This window comes from Oncorhynchus keta, chromosome 8 (assembly GCF_023373465.1).
Source record: "Oncorhynchus keta strain PuntledgeMale-10-30-2019 chromosome 8, Oket_V2, whole genome shotgun sequence".
In the NCBI taxonomy this organism is placed as follows: Eukaryota; Metazoa; Chordata; class Actinopteri; order Salmoniformes; family Salmonidae; genus Oncorhynchus; species Oncorhynchus keta.
Genome location: NC_068428.1, coordinates 8,370,023 through 8,391,665, shown reverse-complemented (window position 1 = coordinate 8,391,665; position 21,643 = coordinate 8,370,023). Strand labels below are relative to the sequence as shown.

General features: G+C 40.6%; 1 protein-coding gene across 10 annotated transcripts in view; it reads left to right on the top strand.

Annotated features, from left to right (window-relative positions):
* The window catches only part of LOC118386766 (ephrin type-B receptor 3-like), a 105,189-nt gene extending 85,718 nt beyond the window's left edge, over positions 1-19,471 (top strand). For 7 of the 10 annotated variants that reach the window (XM_035774568.2, XM_035774565.2, XM_035774562.2 and 4 more), the window contains exons 15-16: positions 2,516-2,671; positions 15,429-19,471. In XM_035774568.2, coding sequence (XP_035630461.1) covers positions 2,516-2,671; positions 15,429-15,537 — 265 coding nt within the window. In that variant the 3' untranslated portion in view covers positions 15,538-19,471. The remainder of the gene's footprint in view (positions 1-2,515; positions 2,672-15,428) is intronic. The other 3 variants (XM_035774569.2, XM_035774567.2, XM_035774566.2) reach the window with 1 other exon arrangement.
* The last annotated feature ends 2,172 nt before the right edge of the window (positions 19,472-21,643 follow it).

The following is a 21,643-nucleotide window of genomic DNA, read 5'->3' as shown; positions in this document are numbered from 1 at the left end:
GACCTCTGTGAAGCATTTATTTGGGCTGCAATTTCTGAGGCTGATAACTCTAGGTCGTCCTTTCCTTTGGCGGTCTTCATAAGAGCCAGTTTTGTCATAGCGCTTGATGGGTTTTGCGACTGCACTTGAAGAAACTTCAAATGTTCCGGAATGACTTACCTTCATGTCTTAAAGTAATGATGGACTGTCGTTTCTCTTTGCTTATTTGAGCTGTTCTTACTATAATATGAACTTGGTCTTTTTCCAAATAGCACTATCTTCTGTATACTACCCCTACCTTTACATCTACAATGTAGAAAATAGTACAAATAAAGAAAAACCCTGTAATGAGTAGGTGTTTTCAAACTTTTGACAGATACTATATAGTGTATGAATGTATGTTTGTATGTATGTGATGGATTACATTATAGAGAATAGCTAGAAATATATATCTCTGAAATGGGTTTCTTTGGTTTTCTGTCTACTGCAATACAGTATGTTCTCTGGACTAGGGTTTAGTAGTGACGGTGCCATTTTCTATCTGTGACTGTGTTACTAGACTCACCCGAGTCATGCCGACAACGATAACACTTTTCACTGGAAAAATATCCTTTTCCAAATTGACTTATTGACTTGTATGAGAGTCAGTGTCTCAGCAATGCCGACAGTACACAGTACTTCCCATAGCTAAAACATTAAGCAACCAAACAACTGGCCAGGGTTGTCAATGCAAATGTGGAATTACCGTTGCTCAATAAAGCACTCAAGGCATCCATAGCTCCTACAAGGAAGTTCTTAGATCAATGGTTTCACATATTTAGTGATATCCTCATGCAACAGTCCTCTGTAGATTTCATGCAAAGAGCCCAAAGGGGGAAGAGGGTGAGGAGGAATAGGGGGTGATTCCATCGGGGATCTGGAGCTATGGCGATGGCTGGGAAGATTAAATCAGATTAATTAGCCAGTATTTAGCTAGATTAAGAGTGACGCGAAAAGACGTGAACGATTTGAATTTCTTTCAAAAAATATCTTAAACGGGCCAGTGGAGAGGTGTGCCCCCCGCCGAGCCTAATGGGGAAAGAGTGAGTGAGAGATGAGCTGCCATGACGTCCAGCTTGACATTAGTGCTTTGTAATGGTTAGCGGTTGCTAGGCTAACATTTGTCCCTGGTTTGGGAGTCGTGTTATAGTTTTTACAATACAAGTGGAGGTGTCCTCCTGTCATGCGCGAGTGAGTGTGTGGTACGTGTGTGTGGTGGGTGTGCGGGGGGTGGCGGCGATGTGCGGTGTGTCTGTCTGCCTCATAATGCACAACCATATAGCCTGACATGGAAAAATCCAATGATCTGTGTCTTTCACCACTCACACTGAAGACAAACAAAAAAACGTTCACCAAAAACCATGAGGAAACCGTCACAACACCTTTGCCCTTTGGGCTCCAATTTGGGAGTATCCACTCAGGTGACTGCCCCTCATAACATGAGACATACGGTCTTAGTGGCCTCTCCCAGTGCCTTTGGCTTCCTTTGACTTCTAGCCTGATTCCACATCCTCTTTTTTGGCTGTCTTTCCACTGACCATAAGGAGTTGGCAAGATAGCACAAATAGATCTGGGATCAGGCTAGACACCTTCCACTTCAGTACGAGACTTCAGAAAGTGGCTAACAATGCTCTGTTAACTGTGTCTGAAGGTTGATGGTGGCTAGCCCAAACCCTCAGGGCCCTGAAGCGCAGGCCTTGTTAAAGAGCACTCCTCCTATCCCTCTGCAGCAGTCAACCCTTCAATGGAGCCTCTGTATTGGCTCTTATTAACTCGCTCCCTCTCTTTTTTCCATCCACCTTTGATTGTGAATCTAATGCCATCAAAAGACGACAAGGATCAACAGAGCAGAGAGCGGTCAGAGAGAGAGGTTCTCTTTCTCCTCTTTCTTCCCCCTTTTTTCTTTCTGTCCTTTTCTCCCCCACCTTCCTTCGTTCACCCTAGCTCTCCCTCTCTTTTCAAACTTCCACTGCTGTTTATTAAAACTGCAAGGTGGCCCCCCTATCTATGACATCAATCAGGGGTGGTTGTTTTTTTTGGAGAGTCCAAGGGCCTCGTTGGGTGTCTGCAGGTGTATGCATACACACACGTGCACACACACGTGCACACACACACACACACACACACACACACACACACACACACACACACACAGGTTGACAGTCCACAAATATCTCCACGCTGTCCAAGAGATTCTTGAGGAAATGTCTTTCCACCTTCGCCGTATTGTGTTGTTTGCACACCTTTTGTCTCTTTTAGCATTGGTCATCATGCCAAAGAGAACACACACACACGCCCGGCCAAGCCAGTCTCCAACGGTAGCCAAAGGTGGTTACGTCAGGCGACGGAGGCGATTAACCCTTGACCCTACAAGGGCAGCGAGGGGGAGAGCGAGGTGGCGTTTTGGGGGTGTGGGAGTGAGGTTTCATTGGTGCTGGAGGTGAGGCGTGACCTTAACCCTCTCTCTTTTGTCTCACTCTCCTCCTCCCTCCTGTAGGGCATCGCAGCCTCTGCTCGACCGATGCGTCCCTGACTACACCACCTTCACCACCGTGGGAGACTGGCTGGATGCCATCAAGATGAGCCGCTATCGCGACAACTTCCTCAATGCCGGCTTTGCCTCCTTCGATCTCGTGGCCCAGATGACAGCAGAGTGAGTGAAGAATGAGTCGATTCCGATTAATTATATTTGGTTTAGTTGAGTTCAAATGGCTTCATTGAGACATGAGTTGGTTCACTTGCAAATTGGTTTGTTTCAGCTCAAATGACCCCATTGATGTGGCAAGATAGCAGGGTGATTGGGTGAATCGAGGAATAGTCAATTCAAATGAATCAAACTTAATTCAGGTTAGTTCAGTTCAAAAGGCCTCATTGATATGGCAAGAGTGACTTGTTATGATGAGTGACTTAGGCGGTGAGTGACATAGGCGGTGGGTCGTAGCAAGCTTTCTGCTTTAGTTTTCAAGATGATCGATTTCTGTCGAGGGTGGATCTGTTTTTTCATACATATAATATACATATATATATGTATATTCATTTCTTCTGTACACATTTCTGTTTGTTGGCAATGTCAATTTTAGCAACGTTTATGTTCGCTAACTGGACAGGCAAACGCATCTGAGTACTAATCTGTAAACCAATACAAACTTGTGCACTATCCCATGGTACTCTCTCTGCTCATCACGTCTGCCAATCATGTTATCCATTAAAACCTCTTGCTCCTACCTGACACGCAGGCGTCCCATCTAGAAATCTGGAAAGGCAAATGCGCTACGCTAAATGCTAATAGTACTAGTTAAAACTCAAACGTTCATTAAAATACACATGCAGGGTATTGAATTAAAGCTACACTCGTTGTGAATCCAGGCAACAAGTCAGATTTTTAAAATGCTTTTCGGCGAAAGCGTGAGAAGCTATTATCTGATAGCATGTAACACCCCAAAACGACCCGCAGGGGACGTAAACAAAATAATTAGCATAGTCGTCGCTACACAAACCGCACACATAAAATATAAAACATTCATTACCTTTGACCATCTTCTTTGTTGGCACTCCTAGATGTCCCATAATCACTATTGGGTCTTTTTTTTTCTCGATTAAATCGGTCCATATATAGCCTAGATATCGATCTATGAAGACTGTGTGATAAACAAAAAAAAATAGCGTCTTATAACGTAATGTCATTTTTTATAATTAAAAAAGTAGACGATAAACTTTCACAAAACACTTCAAAATACTTTTGTAATGCAACTTTAGGTATTAGTACACGTTAATAAGCGATCAAATTGATCACGAGGCGGTATATTCTTTAGCTGTCCGTCTGGAAATAATGTCCGGGTAAATCTCAACCAAAATATCCGGTCGGAGACCTGAACAAATGGCTTGTCTCTTCTTCGTTTGACCAAGAAACAAAGCCTAGGCAAATGACAAGACTGTTGACATTGTGTGGAAGCTGTAGGTATTGCAACCTCAGCCCCATTTATTGTGGTTCGCCTTTATCAATGGGTTGAAGTGGCGGATGGATATATATTTCCATTTTCAGTGATCAGATTTTCCTGCGCTTTTCGATGAAACGCACGTTCTGTTATAGTCACAGCCGTGATTTAACCGGTTTTATAAACATCTGTGTTTTCTATCCACACATACTAATCATATGCATATACTATATTCCTGGCATGAGCAATGTTGCGCGATTTTTAACAGAATGTTCGAAAAAGTAGGGGGTAGGAGTAACAGGTTACACCTAATTTGTTTATTAATAACTTTTCATGTTCAAAATTGTGCACTCTTCTCAAACAATAGCATGGTATTATTTCACTAATATAGCTACTATAAATTGGACAGTTCAGTTAGATTAACAATAATTTAAGCTTTCTGCCAATATCAGATATATCAGATATGGCAGAAATTCTCTTGTTATGCTAATCGCATTAGCCTACGTTAGCTTAACCGTCCCCTGGAAGGGACACCGATCCCGAAGAAGTGATGCTCATAGCCTATACATGAAGGGCCTACACATTGTATCAACTTTCACAGTGAATGCTTAGTTCATATGTGTTGTGCGTATGAATTGAATATTGCTAAATGATGATCATAATAAGTCATGTCGTCATCATTTGTAGGCTTAGTATAGTAGCCTTGTATAACCACCATTGAGCTGTAGGCCTCAGAGTGCCTCCTGTTTAGTCTTAATACCGTAACTTACTTAAGCCCAAAATTCAATATATAGGCTACTGTATCAATCAATCATGCCATCACACAACATATGAGACATTCATGCTTTGAAATGCAATGAATCATTTTTGTTTTTAAATTAAATAGCAAAGGGAGCTTTTGAATAATTAGCCTAAACAATAAATAAACTGCAATTCATTAATGTTTTTAGTCTGCTGTAATAAAGGCTTTATATTTTATTCCTTTGAACAGTCTCTCTGTTACCCTTATTTATTTAGTTTTGTTTACACTGTTAATATTGGCCAGAAAAAGAAAAGAAAATGTAATCTAACAGCAACTGTTTGGCACACATAATACTCATGCAATGCTTGCTCCTATATCATATTTTTTCTTGATCTCCAGTAGTTTCCACAACCAAGTCAAATGTCTTCCACAGATCTGACTTGCCTTTCCCTTCTCAGCAACTAGTAAACATTCACACATTTTGAGTGTCTTTTTCACCTCCTCCGCATCCATTTTGCTGTCAACATGACTGTGTTCGGAGTTTGTTATAACCAATTTATTGAAGTGATTATGATAGGCTATTGGTCGCATGTGATGCTTACATGTTTCACATAAAGAGAGCTGAGGGAAGAGGGAATGGGGTTGAGGGAATAGGGAATGTTTTTCCTTAACAAATTAGAGATTTCGGTTACAGAACTTTTCAAACAGAAACATTTGAGAAACTACATGGCTGAAGTGATGTCACAGCTTCAGCACGAACAGCGCAATTAACACTTGCTGTGCTGTGGTGCCTTTCAGCTGCAGTAGGGAGGAGAGCGAGACCACTTGCGCCAGTCACACAGGCACTCACTGTAATTTTCTTAAACACAGTGTGCCCATTGGGCTCTTTCTTGAGTCATTCGTTTTTCTTAATGATTTAATCAGTGTGGTTAACCTCTCTAGGGTATATGGGACGCTACCGTCCCACCTGGCCAACATCCGGTGAAATTGCAGAGTGCCAAATTCAAAAACAGAAATACTCATAAAACATTCAAGTGTTATACATTGGCTTAAAGATTAAATTCGTGTTAATCCAACTGTTGTGTCAGATTTCAAAAAGGCTTTACGGCGAAAGCATACCATGCGATTATCTGAGGACAGTGCCCAGCTCACAAAACATTACAAACTAACTAAAGTCAGAAATAGCGATAAAATTAATCACTTACCTTTGATGATCTTCATATGGTTGCACTCACAAGACTCCCAGTTACCCAATAAATGTTTGTTTTGTTCGATAAAGTCCCTCTTTATATCCAAAACCTCTGTTTTGTTGGTGTGTTTTGTTCAGTAATCCATTGGCTCAAAGGCAGTCACAACAGCCAGATGAAAAATCCAAATAATATCAGTAAAGTTCGTAAAAACATGTCAAACGATGTTTATAATCAAACCTCAGGTTGTTTTTAGTCATAATAATCAATAATATTTCAACCGGACAAAAGAAAAACAAGAAAGGTGCTCTCTAAGGTCGCACGCAGCAAACAGATCTGGGGACTTTCCACTATCGACTGACTCAGAGTGGTCTTACTCCCTCATTTTTCAGAATACAATTTCTAAAGACTGTTGACATCTAGTGGAAGCCATAGGAAGTGGAATATGATTCCTAAGTCATTGGATACTGTGTAGGCAGTCAATGGAAAACTACAAACATAAAAAAATCCCATTTCCTGGATGGATTCTTCTCAGGTTTTCGCCTGCCATATCAGTTATGTTATAATCACAGACATTATTTTAACAGTTTTGGAAACTTTAGAGTGTTTTCTATCCAATATTCATATCCTAGCTTCTGGGCCTGAGTAACAGGCAGTTTACTTTGGGCATGCTTTTCATCCGGAGATGAAAATAGTCAGACAAGCTCAGTGCATATGTAGTTGGTTTTATTCAAACACATAGGGTTTCTGTCTATATATGGAAAAATACGTTTAAATTTGTCAAAAGAATAGGATGACTATCGGTCGACCAAGATTTGTTTTTGTCAGGGATAGCCCTAGTAGGCTACGCCATATTTATTGGCTAATATGCCTGTGTAGCTGCCATTTTTGAACCACCATTCTAGCATAAATGACACAAACATATTTATCTACATGCTTTTATTTGGGTTTCTATTAAATCATATGATTTAATGTTAATTTAAGCCTGCAGCTAACTTGAAATGAGGCAATCTTGCCAAAACATAATTCAACATTTTATTAACTGACAGTGATGAAACACTAGCTTCCTGAGCAGGCGCATTGATGTTTATAGTATTAGCTGGCTATTTTTTATTTTTTTTATTTCACCTTTATTTAACCAGGTAGGCTAGTTGAAAACAAGTTCTCATTTGCAACTGCGACCTGGCCAAGATAAAGCATAGCAGTGTGAACAGACAACACAGAGTTACACATGGAGTAAACAATCAAAGTCAATAACACAGTAGAAAAAAAGAGAGTCTATATACATTGTGTGCAAAAGGCATGAGGAGTTAGGCGAATAATTACAATTTTGCAGATTAACACTGGAGTGATAAATGATCAGATGGTCATGTACAGGTAGAGATATTGGTGTGCAAAAGAGCAGAACAGTAAATAAATAAAAACAGTATGGGGATGAGGTAGGTAAAATTGGGTGGGCTATTTACCAATAGACTATGTACAGCTGCAGCAATCGGTTAGCTGCTCAGATAGCAGATGTTTGAAGTTGGTGAGGGAGAAAAAAGTCTCCAACTTAAAACGGCCTCATTGTAGACATGATGTCTACGTGAGTAGACATCCTTAGGGTGCCAATGAGAGCATGGCCCTTGAAATCTACATGACTGAAGACATTCAAATTTCATTTAAATATTCACTCACAGAGGCTCAGTTCTCACACAGGTTGTACACTATGAACCAGGACAGCGTTGTTCTTCAGAGTTAGTAACACTACAAATTGAGTCGCTTTGGGAATAATGGTGGCTGCAGTTGTTACTGTTATCATTGTATGTGATTGGAAAGGAAAGGAAAAGGGGGATATCTAGTCAGTTGTACAACTAGTGAGAGACCATTCGGGATAAGGGTCCACAAACACTAATTGACCCTGAAGTGAAAACACAATAAGAGAAAAAGCACTTCTCCCTCATCCTGGAGAGACTTGAAGGACACTACATACACTCTTCCTCCATATTGCACGTTACCTCACGACACCTTCCCTTCCAGCAATAATAACCTAGAGTTGACACAGAACTGGGTCGTGTTCATTAGGAAACAAAATGTTAAAAGGTTTTGCTACGCGAAATGAAAAGGAACGTTTATCATTGGACAAGTCCTGGTAGTCCCTCCCTGTTTCAGTCCATTTTCTCTCATTTGGGGCCTAATGAAAATCAGAGCCAGCTTGGCACGTTATTTATATAACAGGAAATGTGTGTCATAGAAGTCATGGAAACGGGGCCAGTTGTGATCAAATAAAATAATTATGATAATAATGATCAATATATCATCCTCGTTAGGTGGATAATAGGGGATTTGTTTCAATTTGGCAGGCCGACAAGTGTGCTGCACAGTGGCTCTCTCCTGCTCTTAATGGCAGGTAATTCCTCTAATGGCTTGCATTTATGATCATTTTATCCTCTGTTGCTGGAGTGATGAGGGATTGCAATGGAAACAAAAACACAATTGATTTCATTTAGGAAAAATCGTTTGTGTCAAATCAAAATAAAATTAGATTTTATTCGTCGTGTACACACTTTACAGCAGGTACAAAAGGTTCAGCTAAATGCTTATGTGCTAGCTCCTTCAACATAAATAATAACAATAAAAGTCTCAAGTCCAAAATACGTAGTAAAAGTAATAGAAGAGGTAGTATGCAGTGTGTGTGTGTGTGTGTGTGTGTGTGTGTGTGTGTGTGTGTGTGTGTGTATTTGTCTGTGTGCAAATGCAGAGGACAACAGAGACATGCAGACTTGCAAAGGGCATGGTGTCGGTGTACAAGGTTGAATTTATGTGTGTCTTTGTCTGTGTGAACGGAGAGGATCCAGACAGGCGCTGGGCCCTCGTGGTTTGCTAATCGTTCCCCCAGATACCGACCGTGGTTTGCGCTCTCCTTCGTTATCGGCAAGGGAAAAACAAACAAAAGAGCGGAAAAGAGAGTCCTTGTGATATTATTCCTAACAATCCAGTACATGAGGCCTTAGTGTTAAACTAACACCGCTGAGACGATTAGATTACACCGTCTAACTGACTGCCTCCAAACAGGTGCTACAGCTTTTTTCATAGCTGCCATTCTTTAATAGGGCTGCTGTGTGGGTGTCATTTTCATATTTCCCCCATTGCTTCCCGCATTTCGTCGTGAACTCTCTCTGTTCTCTTTTGAACTATGAAGACAGTTTGAGAAACTGTTAAAAGACAAGTCAACCTAGGTGACTGCTATGAGATTGATTGATTGAAAGGATGGATTACTGTTCTCTTTACAGTCTTGTCTTTCAAGACAGCTTTGTCATCTAACTGACTGTGTAAGACTAGACGAATCGCCATCAAATGACCTACCAGTTGACTCACTGACTGGCAGTCTAGTCTGTTACATGAATGTCATTGGCTACTAACTGATTGTTCTTTGACTGACATAATTAGTCACTTATTTTATTTTCTCGATCACCGACTAGTTGACACACTGACTTACAGTCTGTTGCAGAAATAACCGATTGGCTACTGACAGAATGTTCCATGACTGACTTCCTCAATCGCTTGGTTTTCTCAATAACTAACTTGTTTTCTCGACTGACAGGTTGTTTGGCTGGCTGGCTGGCAGATTGGTTTTAGTCACGTGAAAAGCCCCAGCTGGCCCACAGTGGCATAAAGCACTGTTAAAATATTAACCTCCTTTCCCAATTACTATATTCCTCCTCTCGTCCACCTGCCAGGATATTGAAGTATTTTACATCTGGCCCAGGTATCAGTGCACTGAGGAGTGTCACCATTTTGTTGACATGACTCAAGTGTAACCGATGTGAAATGGCTAGCTAGTTAGCGCGGTGCGCGCTAATAGCGTTTCAATCGGTGACGTAACTTGCTCTTCGACCTTGAAGTAGTTGTTCCCCTTGCTCCGCAAGGGCCGCGGCGATGGGCAGCAATGCTTCGTGGGAGGCAGCTGTTGATGTGTGCAGTGGGTCCCTGGTTTGAGCCCAGGTAGGGGCAAGGAGATGGACGAAAGCTATACTGTTACATTGATGCTGTTGACCGGTTGCTGCAGAAAAGGAGGAGGTCAAAAGGGGGGTGAGTGTAACCGATGTGAAATGGTTAGTGGGGTGCGCGCTAATTGCGTTTCAATTGGTGACGTCACACGCTCTGAGCCCTTGACGTAGTTGTTCCCCTTGCTCTGCGAGGGCCGTGGCTTTTGTGGAGCGATGGGTAACGATGCTTCGAGGGTGGCTGTTGTCTATGTGTGCAGAAGGCCCCTGGTTCATGCCCAGGTAGGGGCGAGGAGAGGGACAGAAGCTATACTGTTACACAAGGAAGCCATTTTATTGGTGTACACAAATAACTGCGGTCTTCAACTGTTTCCACAAGGGCAAACTGTATTTTTTCTCATTTAAACCTACTGGCATATGTCAATCAAATGTAATCAATCAAATGTATTTATCAGCAGATGTCACAAAGTGCTGATACAGAAACCCAGCCTAAAACCCCACACAGCAAGCACTGGAGATGTAGAAGCATGGTAGCTAGGAAAAACTCCTTAGAAAGGCAGGAGCCTAGGAAGAAACTTGGAGAGGAATCAGGCTCTGAGGGGTGATCATATACCCCGGGTGGAGGTAGTACATGGTCATTAAGGCCAGATCATTCTTCAAGATGTTCAAACATTCATAGATAACCAGCACGGTCAAATAATAATAGTCAAAGTGGTTGTAGAGGGTGCAGCAGGACGGCACCTCAGGAGCAAATGTCAGTTGGTTTTTCATAGTCGAGCATTTAGAGGTCGAGACAGCGGGTGCGGTAGAGGGAGAGAGAGGAGTGAGAGACGAAAACAGCAGGTCCGTGACAAGGTAGCACATCCGGTGAACATGTCAGGGTACCATAGCATTTGAGTTAGAGAAGCAGCACAACCAGGTGGACTGGGGACCACCAGGAGCCATCAGGCCAGGTAGTCCTGAGGCATGGTCCTAGGGCTCAGAGCCCCTCCAGTGCCTTTCACTCCAGTGCCTTTCCATTCCCCTTCACACCCCTGGGCCCGACTACACTCAATCATAGGACCTACTGAAGAGACGAGTCTTCAGTAAAGACTTAAAGGTTGAGATCGAGTCTGCGTCTCTCACATGGATAGGCAGACCATTCCATAAAAAGCCCTGCCTCCAGCTGTTTGCTTAGAAATTCTAGGGAGAATAAGGAGGCCTGCATCTTGTGACCGTAGTGTACGTGTAGGTATGTACAGCAGGACCAAATCGTAGTCCATGTAATGCCCTATGGGGGGGTCAAATAAATGAAGGTGTGGCGGAGGTGCGTATACAGATATGCCGTATTCTGACATTGACTTTATTCCCTAATAATTCCACCACCATTACGAGTGAGTAAACCATGAATACATTCTTGCGAACCTAACTGTTCCAAGTGGAAAAAACATCTACTTAACTTTTTTTCCGATATAAATAACAGCATTCTCCAAGCACTGCAACTTGATAATAGCTTTTGATAAGAGCTTGGTAAATGAGTAATCCGTTTGGATAAAGGAATTGTAAATATAAATGACATTTGCTCTATATCTATTTTACATTATAATCTCTGGAGACAAATGTGAAACCAGTCATATGGCAGCAAACTTAAGCATATCAACTTTCCCACAGTAAAGTTTATGAAATGCTATGCCATTACACTGAATTTAAATTGTACTCCCTTTTAACTTGCAGGGATGGGCATTCTTGAATGTTTAAATGAATGGCTACCCCGATGTTCTCTGTCTCCTATTTCTATCATGTTAAATATTAGCCACTGTCAGTATCGACCGTCATTAGGTCTAATAACCACATGTATTAAACTGCCAATTTACTGTTAGTTACTGTCGGTATAGCCTATAGCATCATTCCATTTAATTACATTGTTTTGTTTACCTTAATTTTCTTCCTCTGTCAACACGTCACTAATTAAATCATTATGGGGTGGAACGCAGACCAAGATGCAAACGTTTGAACCTGATGCATGGCGCAATACTTGGGCGTGTCATCACACAGATCCATGGTTAGTCCAGGCAATAGACAAGGGTATAGCCTACTATTGTACAATATTTACATTTACATTTTACATTTAAGTCATTTAGCAGACGCTCTTATCCAGAGCGACTTACAAATCTCCCTATTATATTTCTACAGTGGCTTCAGAAAGAATTCATACCCCTTGACTTATTCCACATGTTATGTTAAAACCTGGATGAAAAATTGATTTAAAAAAATTATATTTACACACATGTTTTTGGAAATGTCATATTTCTGTATTTCATTTCCAATACATATCTCATTTACATAAGTATTTACACCACTGAGTCAATACATTTTAGGCAGCAATTACAGCTTTGAGTCTTTCTAGGTAAGTCATCTGGACTGTACAATTATTAAAACATGTATTCAAGCTCTGTCAAGTTGGTTGTTGCTAGACAATGATCACCCCCCACTCACGAACATTCAATGTCATCTTGGTAAGCAACTCCAGTGTATATATTGTGCCTCATGATGTAGGTTATTAGCCAGCTGAAAGGTGAATTTGCCTCCCAGTGTCTGTTGGAAAGCTGACAACCAGGTTTTCCTCTAGGATGTTGCCTGTGCTTAGCTCTATTCCATTTATTTTTATCCTAAAGAACTCCCTAGATGTTGCCGATGACAAGCATTCCCATAACATGATGCAGCCACCACCGTGCTTGAAAATATGAAGAGTGGTACTTTGTGATGTGTTGGATTTGCCCAAATATAACACTTATTATTCAGGACATAAAGTTCATGTCTTTGCCACATTTTTTCCCCAGTTTTACTTTAGTCCCTTATTGCAAACAGGACGCGGCAGGCTAGCCTAGTGGTTAGAGCATTGGACTAGTAACCAAAAGGTTGCAAGTTCATATCCCAGAGGAACAAATCTGTCCTTCTGCCACTGGTCCTAGGCTGTCATTGAAAATAAGAAATTGTTCTTAACTGCATTGCCTAGTTAAATAAAGGAAAAAATGCATGTTTTAGAGTATTTTTTATTCTGTACAGGCTTCCTTCTTTTCACTCTGTCATTTAGATTAGTATTGTGGAGTAACTACAATGTTGATGATTCATCCTCCGTTTTCTCCTATCACAGCCATTAAACTCTTTAACTGTTTTAAAAGTCACCATGGTGAAATCCCTGAGTAGTTTCCTTCTTCACCGGCAAATCAAATTGTGTTTGTCACATGCCGAATAACTCCCTACATTTTGCAGATGAAATGCTTACGAGCCCCTTCCCAACAATGTAGAGTAAAACCTTTAATACAAAATAGTAACACAAGATGGAATAGAATTAAATGCACAAAAATTGTGCTATTTACAGGGAGTACCAGTACCAAATCAATGTGCAACTGAGTTAGAAAGGGTGCCTGTATCTCTGTAGTGACTGGGTGTGTTGATACACCATCCAAAGTGTAATTAATAACTTCACCCATGCTCAAAGGGATATTCAATGTCTGCTTTTTTAACCTTTTTTAAAAACGTTTTATTTTTTATTTTGGACTTTTCCCCAATATGTGCCCTTCTTTGTGAGGCATTGGAAAAAACTCCCTGGTCTTTTGTGGTTGAATATGTGGTTAAAATTCACTGTCTCAACTGAGGGACCTTATAGATACAATTATCTGTGGGGTAAAGAGACTAAGTAATCATGTTAAACATTATTATTGCATATGGAGTGAGTCCTTGCAGGTTATTATGTGAAATGTTAAGCTTTTTTTAACTTCGGAATTTATTTAGGCTTGCCGGGTTGAATACTTATTGGTTCTCTACTTTTCATTCTTACTTAATTTGTAAAAATGTCTAAAAACATAATTCCATTTTGACATTATGGGGTATTGTGTGTAGACCAGAAATACAAAAACTCAATTTAATCAATTTTATGTTCAGGCTGTAACACAACAAAATGAGGAAAAAGGAAATGGTGTGAGTACTTTCTGAAGGCAATGTATGTACACAAAACTTCCAACATTACCATGCGTTGAAAAACTGAATGTGGCAATTTCAGAATTAATTGTATCCTTTCTTTCATTCATAAAGGAGATGAATATGGATATATTTTCACATCAAATCAAATTTGATTAGTGACATGCGCCAAATACAACAGGTTCACCTAACAGTGAAATGCTTACTTATGAGCCCCTAACCAACAATGCAGTTTTAAAAAATACAGATAAGAATAAGAGATAAAAGTAACAAGTAATTAAAGAGCAGCAGTAAAATAACAATAGCGAGACTATATACAGGGAGGTACCAGTACAGATTCAATGTGCGGGGGGCACTGGTTATTTTAGGTAGGATGTACATGTAGGTAGAGTTATTAAAGTGACTATGCATAGATGAAAACAAAAAGTAGCAGTGGTGTAAAGAAGGGGTGAGAGGGGGGGCGCTCTGCAAATAGCCTGGGTAGCCATTGACTAGATGTTCAGGAGTCTTATGGCTGTTTAGAAGCCTCTTGGACCTAGACTTGGTGCTCCGGTACTGCTTGCCGTGCGGTAGCAGAGAGAACAGTCTATGACTAGGGTGGCTGGAGTCTTTGACATTTTTTTGGGCTTTCCTCTAACACTGCCTGGTATAGAGGTCCTGGATAGAAGCTTGATGTACTAGGCTGTTCGTAGTGCCTTGTGGTCAGAGGCCGAGCAGTTGCCATACCAGGCAGTGATGCAACCAATGCTCTCGATGGTGCAGCTGTAGAATCTTTTGAGGGTCTAAGGACCCATGCCAAATCTTTTCAGTCTCCTGAGGGGGAATAGGTTTTGTTGTGCCCTCTTCACAACGGTCTTGGTGTGCTTGGACCATGTTAGTTTGTTGGTGATGTGGACACCAAGGAACTTGAAGCTCTCAACCTGCTCCACTGCAGCCCCATCGATGAGAATGGGGGTGTGCTCGGTCCTCTTTTTCCTGTAATCCACAATCATCTCCTTTGTCTTGATCACGTTGAGGGAGAGGTTGTTGTCCTGGCCAGGTCTCTGACTTCCTCCCTATAGGCTGTCTCGTCGTTGTCGGTGATCAGGCCTACCACTGTTGTGTCATCTGTAAATTTAAAGATGGTGTTGGAGTCGTGCCTGGCCTTGCAGTCATGAGTGAACAGGGAGTACAGGAGGGGACTGAGCACGCACCCCTGAGAGAGAGCCAATATTTAACCCATTCTCTTAATTAATATATTCTAGTCTGTCTAAAAAAATTCTAACTTAAAGCTACAGCGTATTTAAAGGGGTGCCTATTGAATGAAAACTCCACAAGAAAAATCTGTTGGCCAGCAAGTGTGAGGGTTTTCAGCAGGTTGAATTACATTTATTCAGATCGTGCAAGGTAGCCACACCTGTAGAGCGCGTTACGTGTCTGAATACCAAATACTGAGAAGTGAGTAGGAAAGGCGTGCTTAGGACTCCCTGTCTAGGGCCCAATGTTTTCCTGACCAGAAAAATTATTTGGGTTCAAGTAGACCTATTTTTGTTTATGCCTGACCTCTCTCTCTCTCTCTCTCTCTCTCTCTCTCTCTCTCTCTCTCTCTCTCTCTTCTCAGAGACCTTCTTCGGATAGGAGTGACATTGGCCGGCCACCAGAAGAAGATTCTAGGCAGCATTCAGGACATGAGACTACAGATGAACCAAACACTGCCTGTCCAGGTCTGAGATGGACCAACAGACAGACAGAATGGGGAGGAACTGTGCCAGAGAGAGAGCCAATAGGAAACCCTAGCTGCCTGACCATCTCTGCCAATCAGACGAGAACAAAACTGGCTTGCAGTGCCTCGAACTTGTGTTTATCTTATTTTTCTTCCACGCCAACGTTTTATGTTTCTGTGTTCCACATTATTAGTCCAATGTTTTTCCATTCGATAAGACTTTAAACGGGATTATTTTGTAAAAAACAAATGTCTATAGACAAGACAGAGAACCCATAACCCATGCGTGCCTCACTTGTTTCAGTGTGGGGTGATGTTTGCATGCGTGCGTGTGTGTTTGTGAGGTTGGCCAGGACTTAAACCCTCCCCTCCCACCTCTTGTATCCTGAACTTAGTCTTCCTCCTGTGAAAATCTATCTCCTTGAACCTTGACCCTACCCCAACATCTGTCGAAAGCCCCCTGACGAACATTACAGTTGTAAAAGGATGAACACGGAGTATAAAGTGTTTCAAAAAGCAGGAAACGTGAACGAGCGTTTGCACACAAAAAAAGTGTTTGGACACCAAGATGATAAATGAAAACGATAGAAATTGTTTTCTTGTTGGTGTGTGTGTTATTCCCCATCTTCATATTGAAGGTGTATTATTATGTACAAGGGCACATGCCTAAGAAGTACGTTGGAGGAAGAGGGCAAATCAGAGGGTCACAGAGGTCAAATGAGAGCTGCTGGAGCTGGCCACATTAGTTTGGCTTAACCAGGTATGGAACCAACCTTTTTCTAAAACCTGGGGGAACTCACACTCAGGATGTTCTCAAAGTTTGGGACCATTGGTTCATTTTGTGTCATCAATTGTGTTTTTCTTACTATAAGAATTGCTGTTAATTTGTTTACATCAGCCTTCCATTTATGTTTTTCTGTTCCATCACTTTGAGGAGATTTGTGTTTCAAGATGGCTGGTCAGAGCTAAGTACTCCTGTTGGACGCTTTGTGTGATGGAGGAGGGAGGAGCTAGGCGAGGACTGTGGCAACTCAATACAAAGACCGACCAGCCTTTTGTGTGTGCTTGTGTTTGTGCGTGAGTATGTATGTGTGTTTGTGTGTATGCGAATGTATGAGTGTAACAAAATACTGTACAATACAGCTTCAGCTACATCACCACCATGGAGAATTAACGCATGAACTGAACAGTGACAAGAAGCAACAAATATATCGGAAACAATTACACTATATTCTGTGGACAACTGTTAACATTTTTTTATTGAAATCCAAACATTTGGAAATATATATGCATCGTACAAAAACTAAGGGCAACCACGAAAGACACCGTAACTTTCTTTTTACTAATACCTGGATAAATAATGTATCTAAAACTTTAGCTAAATTTCTATACTTCCACCCAGTGTATTTATTTTTCTCCCCACTTGGACAAGAGGCCATTCGAACTGTGGACTTATTCTAAAGAACAATCAAGAGGAAACGAAAAGACCCAAGAGGATTCGGCAAATTATTGATTATTATAAAAATGTGCATATAAAATTGGATAATGTATTTTTGTTGTTGTTCTAAACAGCCTGTAATGTTTTGTAACAAAAAATAAGATAAATAACATGAAAACAAAATGCTATTTGAGAAACTGGGAAAGTGTTGTTGTGAGATGTCGTTTGATTCTGAGTGAAATGAGCAGATAGCGAGGGATTGAAGACGAATAGAATGAGAGAGAGAGAATGTGAGGAAGGGAGAAGTTAGGGACAGCTGCAATGATTTTAGCATTTCAAGGGGTAAACGGTGGTTAGACCATGAGGGGTATCCACTCTGCACCAACAACCTCCCTCTCCTTTCAAGTGTATGTTTCCGTGTGTTAGTGGGTATATTGAGCTTGTGTTTCAGGTCAAATTGTATTGGTGACCGCCAAGACTGGATCTTTAGCTGTACCATTCCTTCTCTCAATCATCTGTAAAGAAGATTATATTGTGTAGCCATGTGAACTTGTCAGTAGTTGTCTTCCATGCACCTTTATGCAAATGAAACTTCCTGACACAGTTGACACACCCAATGGTCGATGGAGATTTTATTGAAAAGTGTGCTTGTACATCTCGATATTGTCCGTTACCCCCACTGCATAGCTCTGTGACAGAGACCATTCTTAAACCGATGGGTCTGTAGACGGAGCTCCGTCAAGGGGCTCAGCGTGTGTGCACCTCCGTGATTGGGCCCTAGACCACTTTTTTCAGAGAAGTGGCCCCTTGGACCCGGTTTGTCAGACTGATTAATGCAGTGGCCAATCTGCTGCTCCGAGGGATACATTCACAGTCCAGCGCAGACATACGGATGGACGGCCTATGATTATCTGTATTTATTTCCTGTTCAGGCTGCAATCATTCTGTCTAGGCTCTGCGGCTCTGCCTGATTAGTACAGTGCGGGGACCAACAACCTTGGCCTGGAGACAGGCAGCAATCTGGAGCGCTCATTGTAAATGATAGCAGCTGCATCCCCTAGGACCGTACCATCAGTGTTATAGTAGGAGGGGAGAGGGGATGGGGGCTGAGGGATGGGATGAACCACCTGTATTAGGCAGGGTGGTATTTGCAGTGCTGGTCAACCACCGATTCTTTTCCAGACAGTTTCTGTTGTCTACCGTGCATCAAGTCTTGCCATATTACTCTTTTAGACTTTCTTTTGAAACCTCTGAAGCATCAAGGATATTATGCAAAAATGTGTTCCTTATTTTGATTTAATTTAATCTTCTTTTAAAATAGAGGCATTTCCAGTTCAACGAGTCCCATGTAAGGGCTTACTAACCCGAAAAAGTTGCACTGTACGATAATGATAGTGATAACAACAATAATGCTCTCAACGTGAGGTGAGGTAGAAATTCTACATCAGCTAGGACATTGACTTAATAGAACTCGGATGATGAATGTGAACAATGGAGAAGGCTGAATACAATCAGATGTTTGACATGCCCATTCATGAAAAATGGCAGCTCAGCGCTAGGTTGAACTATTGATTTGTTGCACATGCTGTGCTAGGTCTTGGTTTTGCTTTGGGGGGAAAAAAAGCTGAATGAGTGATGAGCTCTGATGCTGCAGCCACATATCTTAAAATGATTAAATGCTTTGCACATCAACTCTGAACATATTGTTGGAACAAATAGATTTTTCACACTGTTCCTAACGGATGTTTCATACTTAGGACCTTGAATTGTCAAGAGTTGACAATTGTTCATCATTCTGTGTTTTTGTAATCATATCTTACAGACCAGTATCTCTGCTTAGCGCTGACATTTGAATGGAGTGTGTGTGTGTGTGTGTGTGTGTGTGTGTGTGTGTGTGTGTGTGTGTGTGTGTGTGTGTGTGTGTGTGTGTGTGTGTGTGTGTGTGTGTGTGTGTGTGTGTGGATATAGGTGATAGTATTGTAATTTTCTACTGAACCAATCCAGTCCGCACACAATACATTTATGGTAGACACAGTATCTCTCTCTGTGCCAATCACCCCATCTCTCTGAAAGTATACGGAGTTAACACTCGCCTCACATTCCTCTACCTACCCCCTAATCCTTCCACACGCCACCCCATCTAAACCCACGACTTTTAACCCCTAACATCTTCCGGTAGAATATTTTTCAGAAATGTTTTTCTTCATCTGTCTCTGTTTTATATAAATATATATACAAAAATTAAACAAACTCACTTAATATGCCTGTCTTCTCTTCGATTTCCAAATACATATCGAAAAAAGTGAGATGTTTACAAGTGTTGTGTATGTATAGTGAGAGGAAAAGGAAGAAACCTTTGAGATTTGCAGTTATTTTGTTCCTCTTTGAAAGCATTCAGATATATTTAATGATGGTGCAGACAAAACAACAAATTGATTAAAAAAATGCATTCTTGTAGAAATATTTTTAAAATACCCTTTTGCAATTAAATTATTTACCAGTCTTTTGAGTGGTGTGATGAATTTGTATACACATTTCATATATTCATAGGCCTATATTATATTTTACAAGTAACAAACTATCAATATTGACATGATTTATTCATTTTCACAGTCTTCCTTTTCTCTTATCAGAATAAATACCAAGACAAATACAAAGTTATCTTTACAGTTATAACAATGTTTAAGAAATGTGCAAACCATAACTGAAAGACAGTTCTAAAAAAATCTGATAGGAAATTAAAGGGATTTGCAGTTGTTTATCCGACAGTTGTTTACTTAACGAAATTGACATATTTCAGACAATTGATGCGCTGTCAATGTTCTGCTGAAAGCACCTCTTCAGGACATTATATAAACACAGTCCTAGCACTTTCAAAATAGTCTTACTTGATACTTGCAACAGCACCTTAATTTAAGACAGTGATTTGGACAAAAACACAAGCCCCATTCCCAGCCTTAACTTTTGTAATTGTTTTTAATGTATATTATTCCCTTCCCACTCACCTTCCACCAGTTATTTTTTTTGCTATCCACCTTAAAGGCCACATTATTCTCTTTCTCCTTAAAAACAGCTTGAAGACTTTTAGGTCCAACAACAGTCTGTTAACCTCTCTGGGATGGTTCGGGACGCTTGCCAACAGCCAACAGCCAGTGAAATTGCAGGGCGCCAAATTCAAAACAACAGAAATGACATAATTACAATTCCTCAACTATACAAGCATTTTACAACATTTTAAAGATACACTTCTTGTTAATCCAACCACAGTGTCCGATTTCAAAAAGGCTTTTCGGCGAAAGCAGAACATATCATTATGTTAGGTCAGAAACTAGTAACAGAAAGCATTCAGACATTTTCCGACCAAAGAGAGGTGTCACAAAAAGCAGAAATATAGATAAAATGATTACACACCTTTGACGATCTTCATCAGATGAAACTCCCAGGACTCAATGTTACACAATACATGTATGTTTTGTTCGATCAAGTTCATTTTTATATCCAAAAATCTCAGTTTACATTAGCGCCATGTTCAGAAATGCCTCCAAAACATCCAGATAAACTTTGATGAAAGATACATGTTTTACATAGAATTAAAGATAAACTTGTTCTTAATACAACCACTGTGTCAGATTGCAAAAAAGCTTTACAACAAAAGCACAATATTCAATAATCTGAGAACAGGTTCAACCACAAAAGCAAGCCATACAGTTACCCGACAAATTGTGGAGTCAAAAAAAGTCATAAATAGCATTATAAATCTTAATTTACCTTTGCTGATCTTCGTCGGAATGCACTCCCAGGACTCCCACTTCCACAAGAAATGTTTGTTTTGTTTGATTACGTCCATATTTATGTCCAAATACATCCGTTTTGTTTGCGCGTTTAGTTCACTATTCCAAAGGCACAATGTGCGAGCGCAAAATCCAGACGAAAAGTCAAAAGAGTTCCATTACAGTTTGTAGAAACATGTCAAACGATGTTTACAATCAATCCTTAGGGTCTTTTTATAATTAATCTTCAATAATATTCCAACCGGACAATAGCGTATTCATTACAGAGGGAAAAGAAGGAACGGTGCGCACGCGTGACCGCGCAGTAAACAACTGATTGGCCTCAGCCTAGTCCACTTGTTGAAACAGCTCTTATTCGACACCCTTCCACAATAGAAGCCTCAAAGCACTTTCTAAAGACTGTTGACATCTGCTGTACGCCTCGGGAAGTAGACACAGTATAGACACAGTATATTGGATAGGCAATCACTTAAATGAAACTACAAACCTCAGATTTCCCACTTCCTGGTTGGATTTGTCTCAGGTTTTCACCTGCCATACGAGTTCTGTTATACTCACAGACATCATTCAAACAGTTTTATCCAAAACAGTTTATTAATAATAATATGCATAATATGCATATATTAGCATCTGGGACAGAGTAGCAGGCAGTTTACTCTGGGCACCTTATTCATCCAAGCTACTCAATACTGACCCCCTGTCACCAAGAAGTTAAATTTCCTGTAATACCATCTTTCATCCGTATCAATATGGGCAAGGTTATAGCCTTCCTCTAAATGTTTTTTCCCCCTCATCAATGTACACACAAAACCTCATAATGACAAATCAGAAATAGTTTTTTAGAAATGTTTGTGTAAATTAATTTTAAAAAATACTCAGTACTT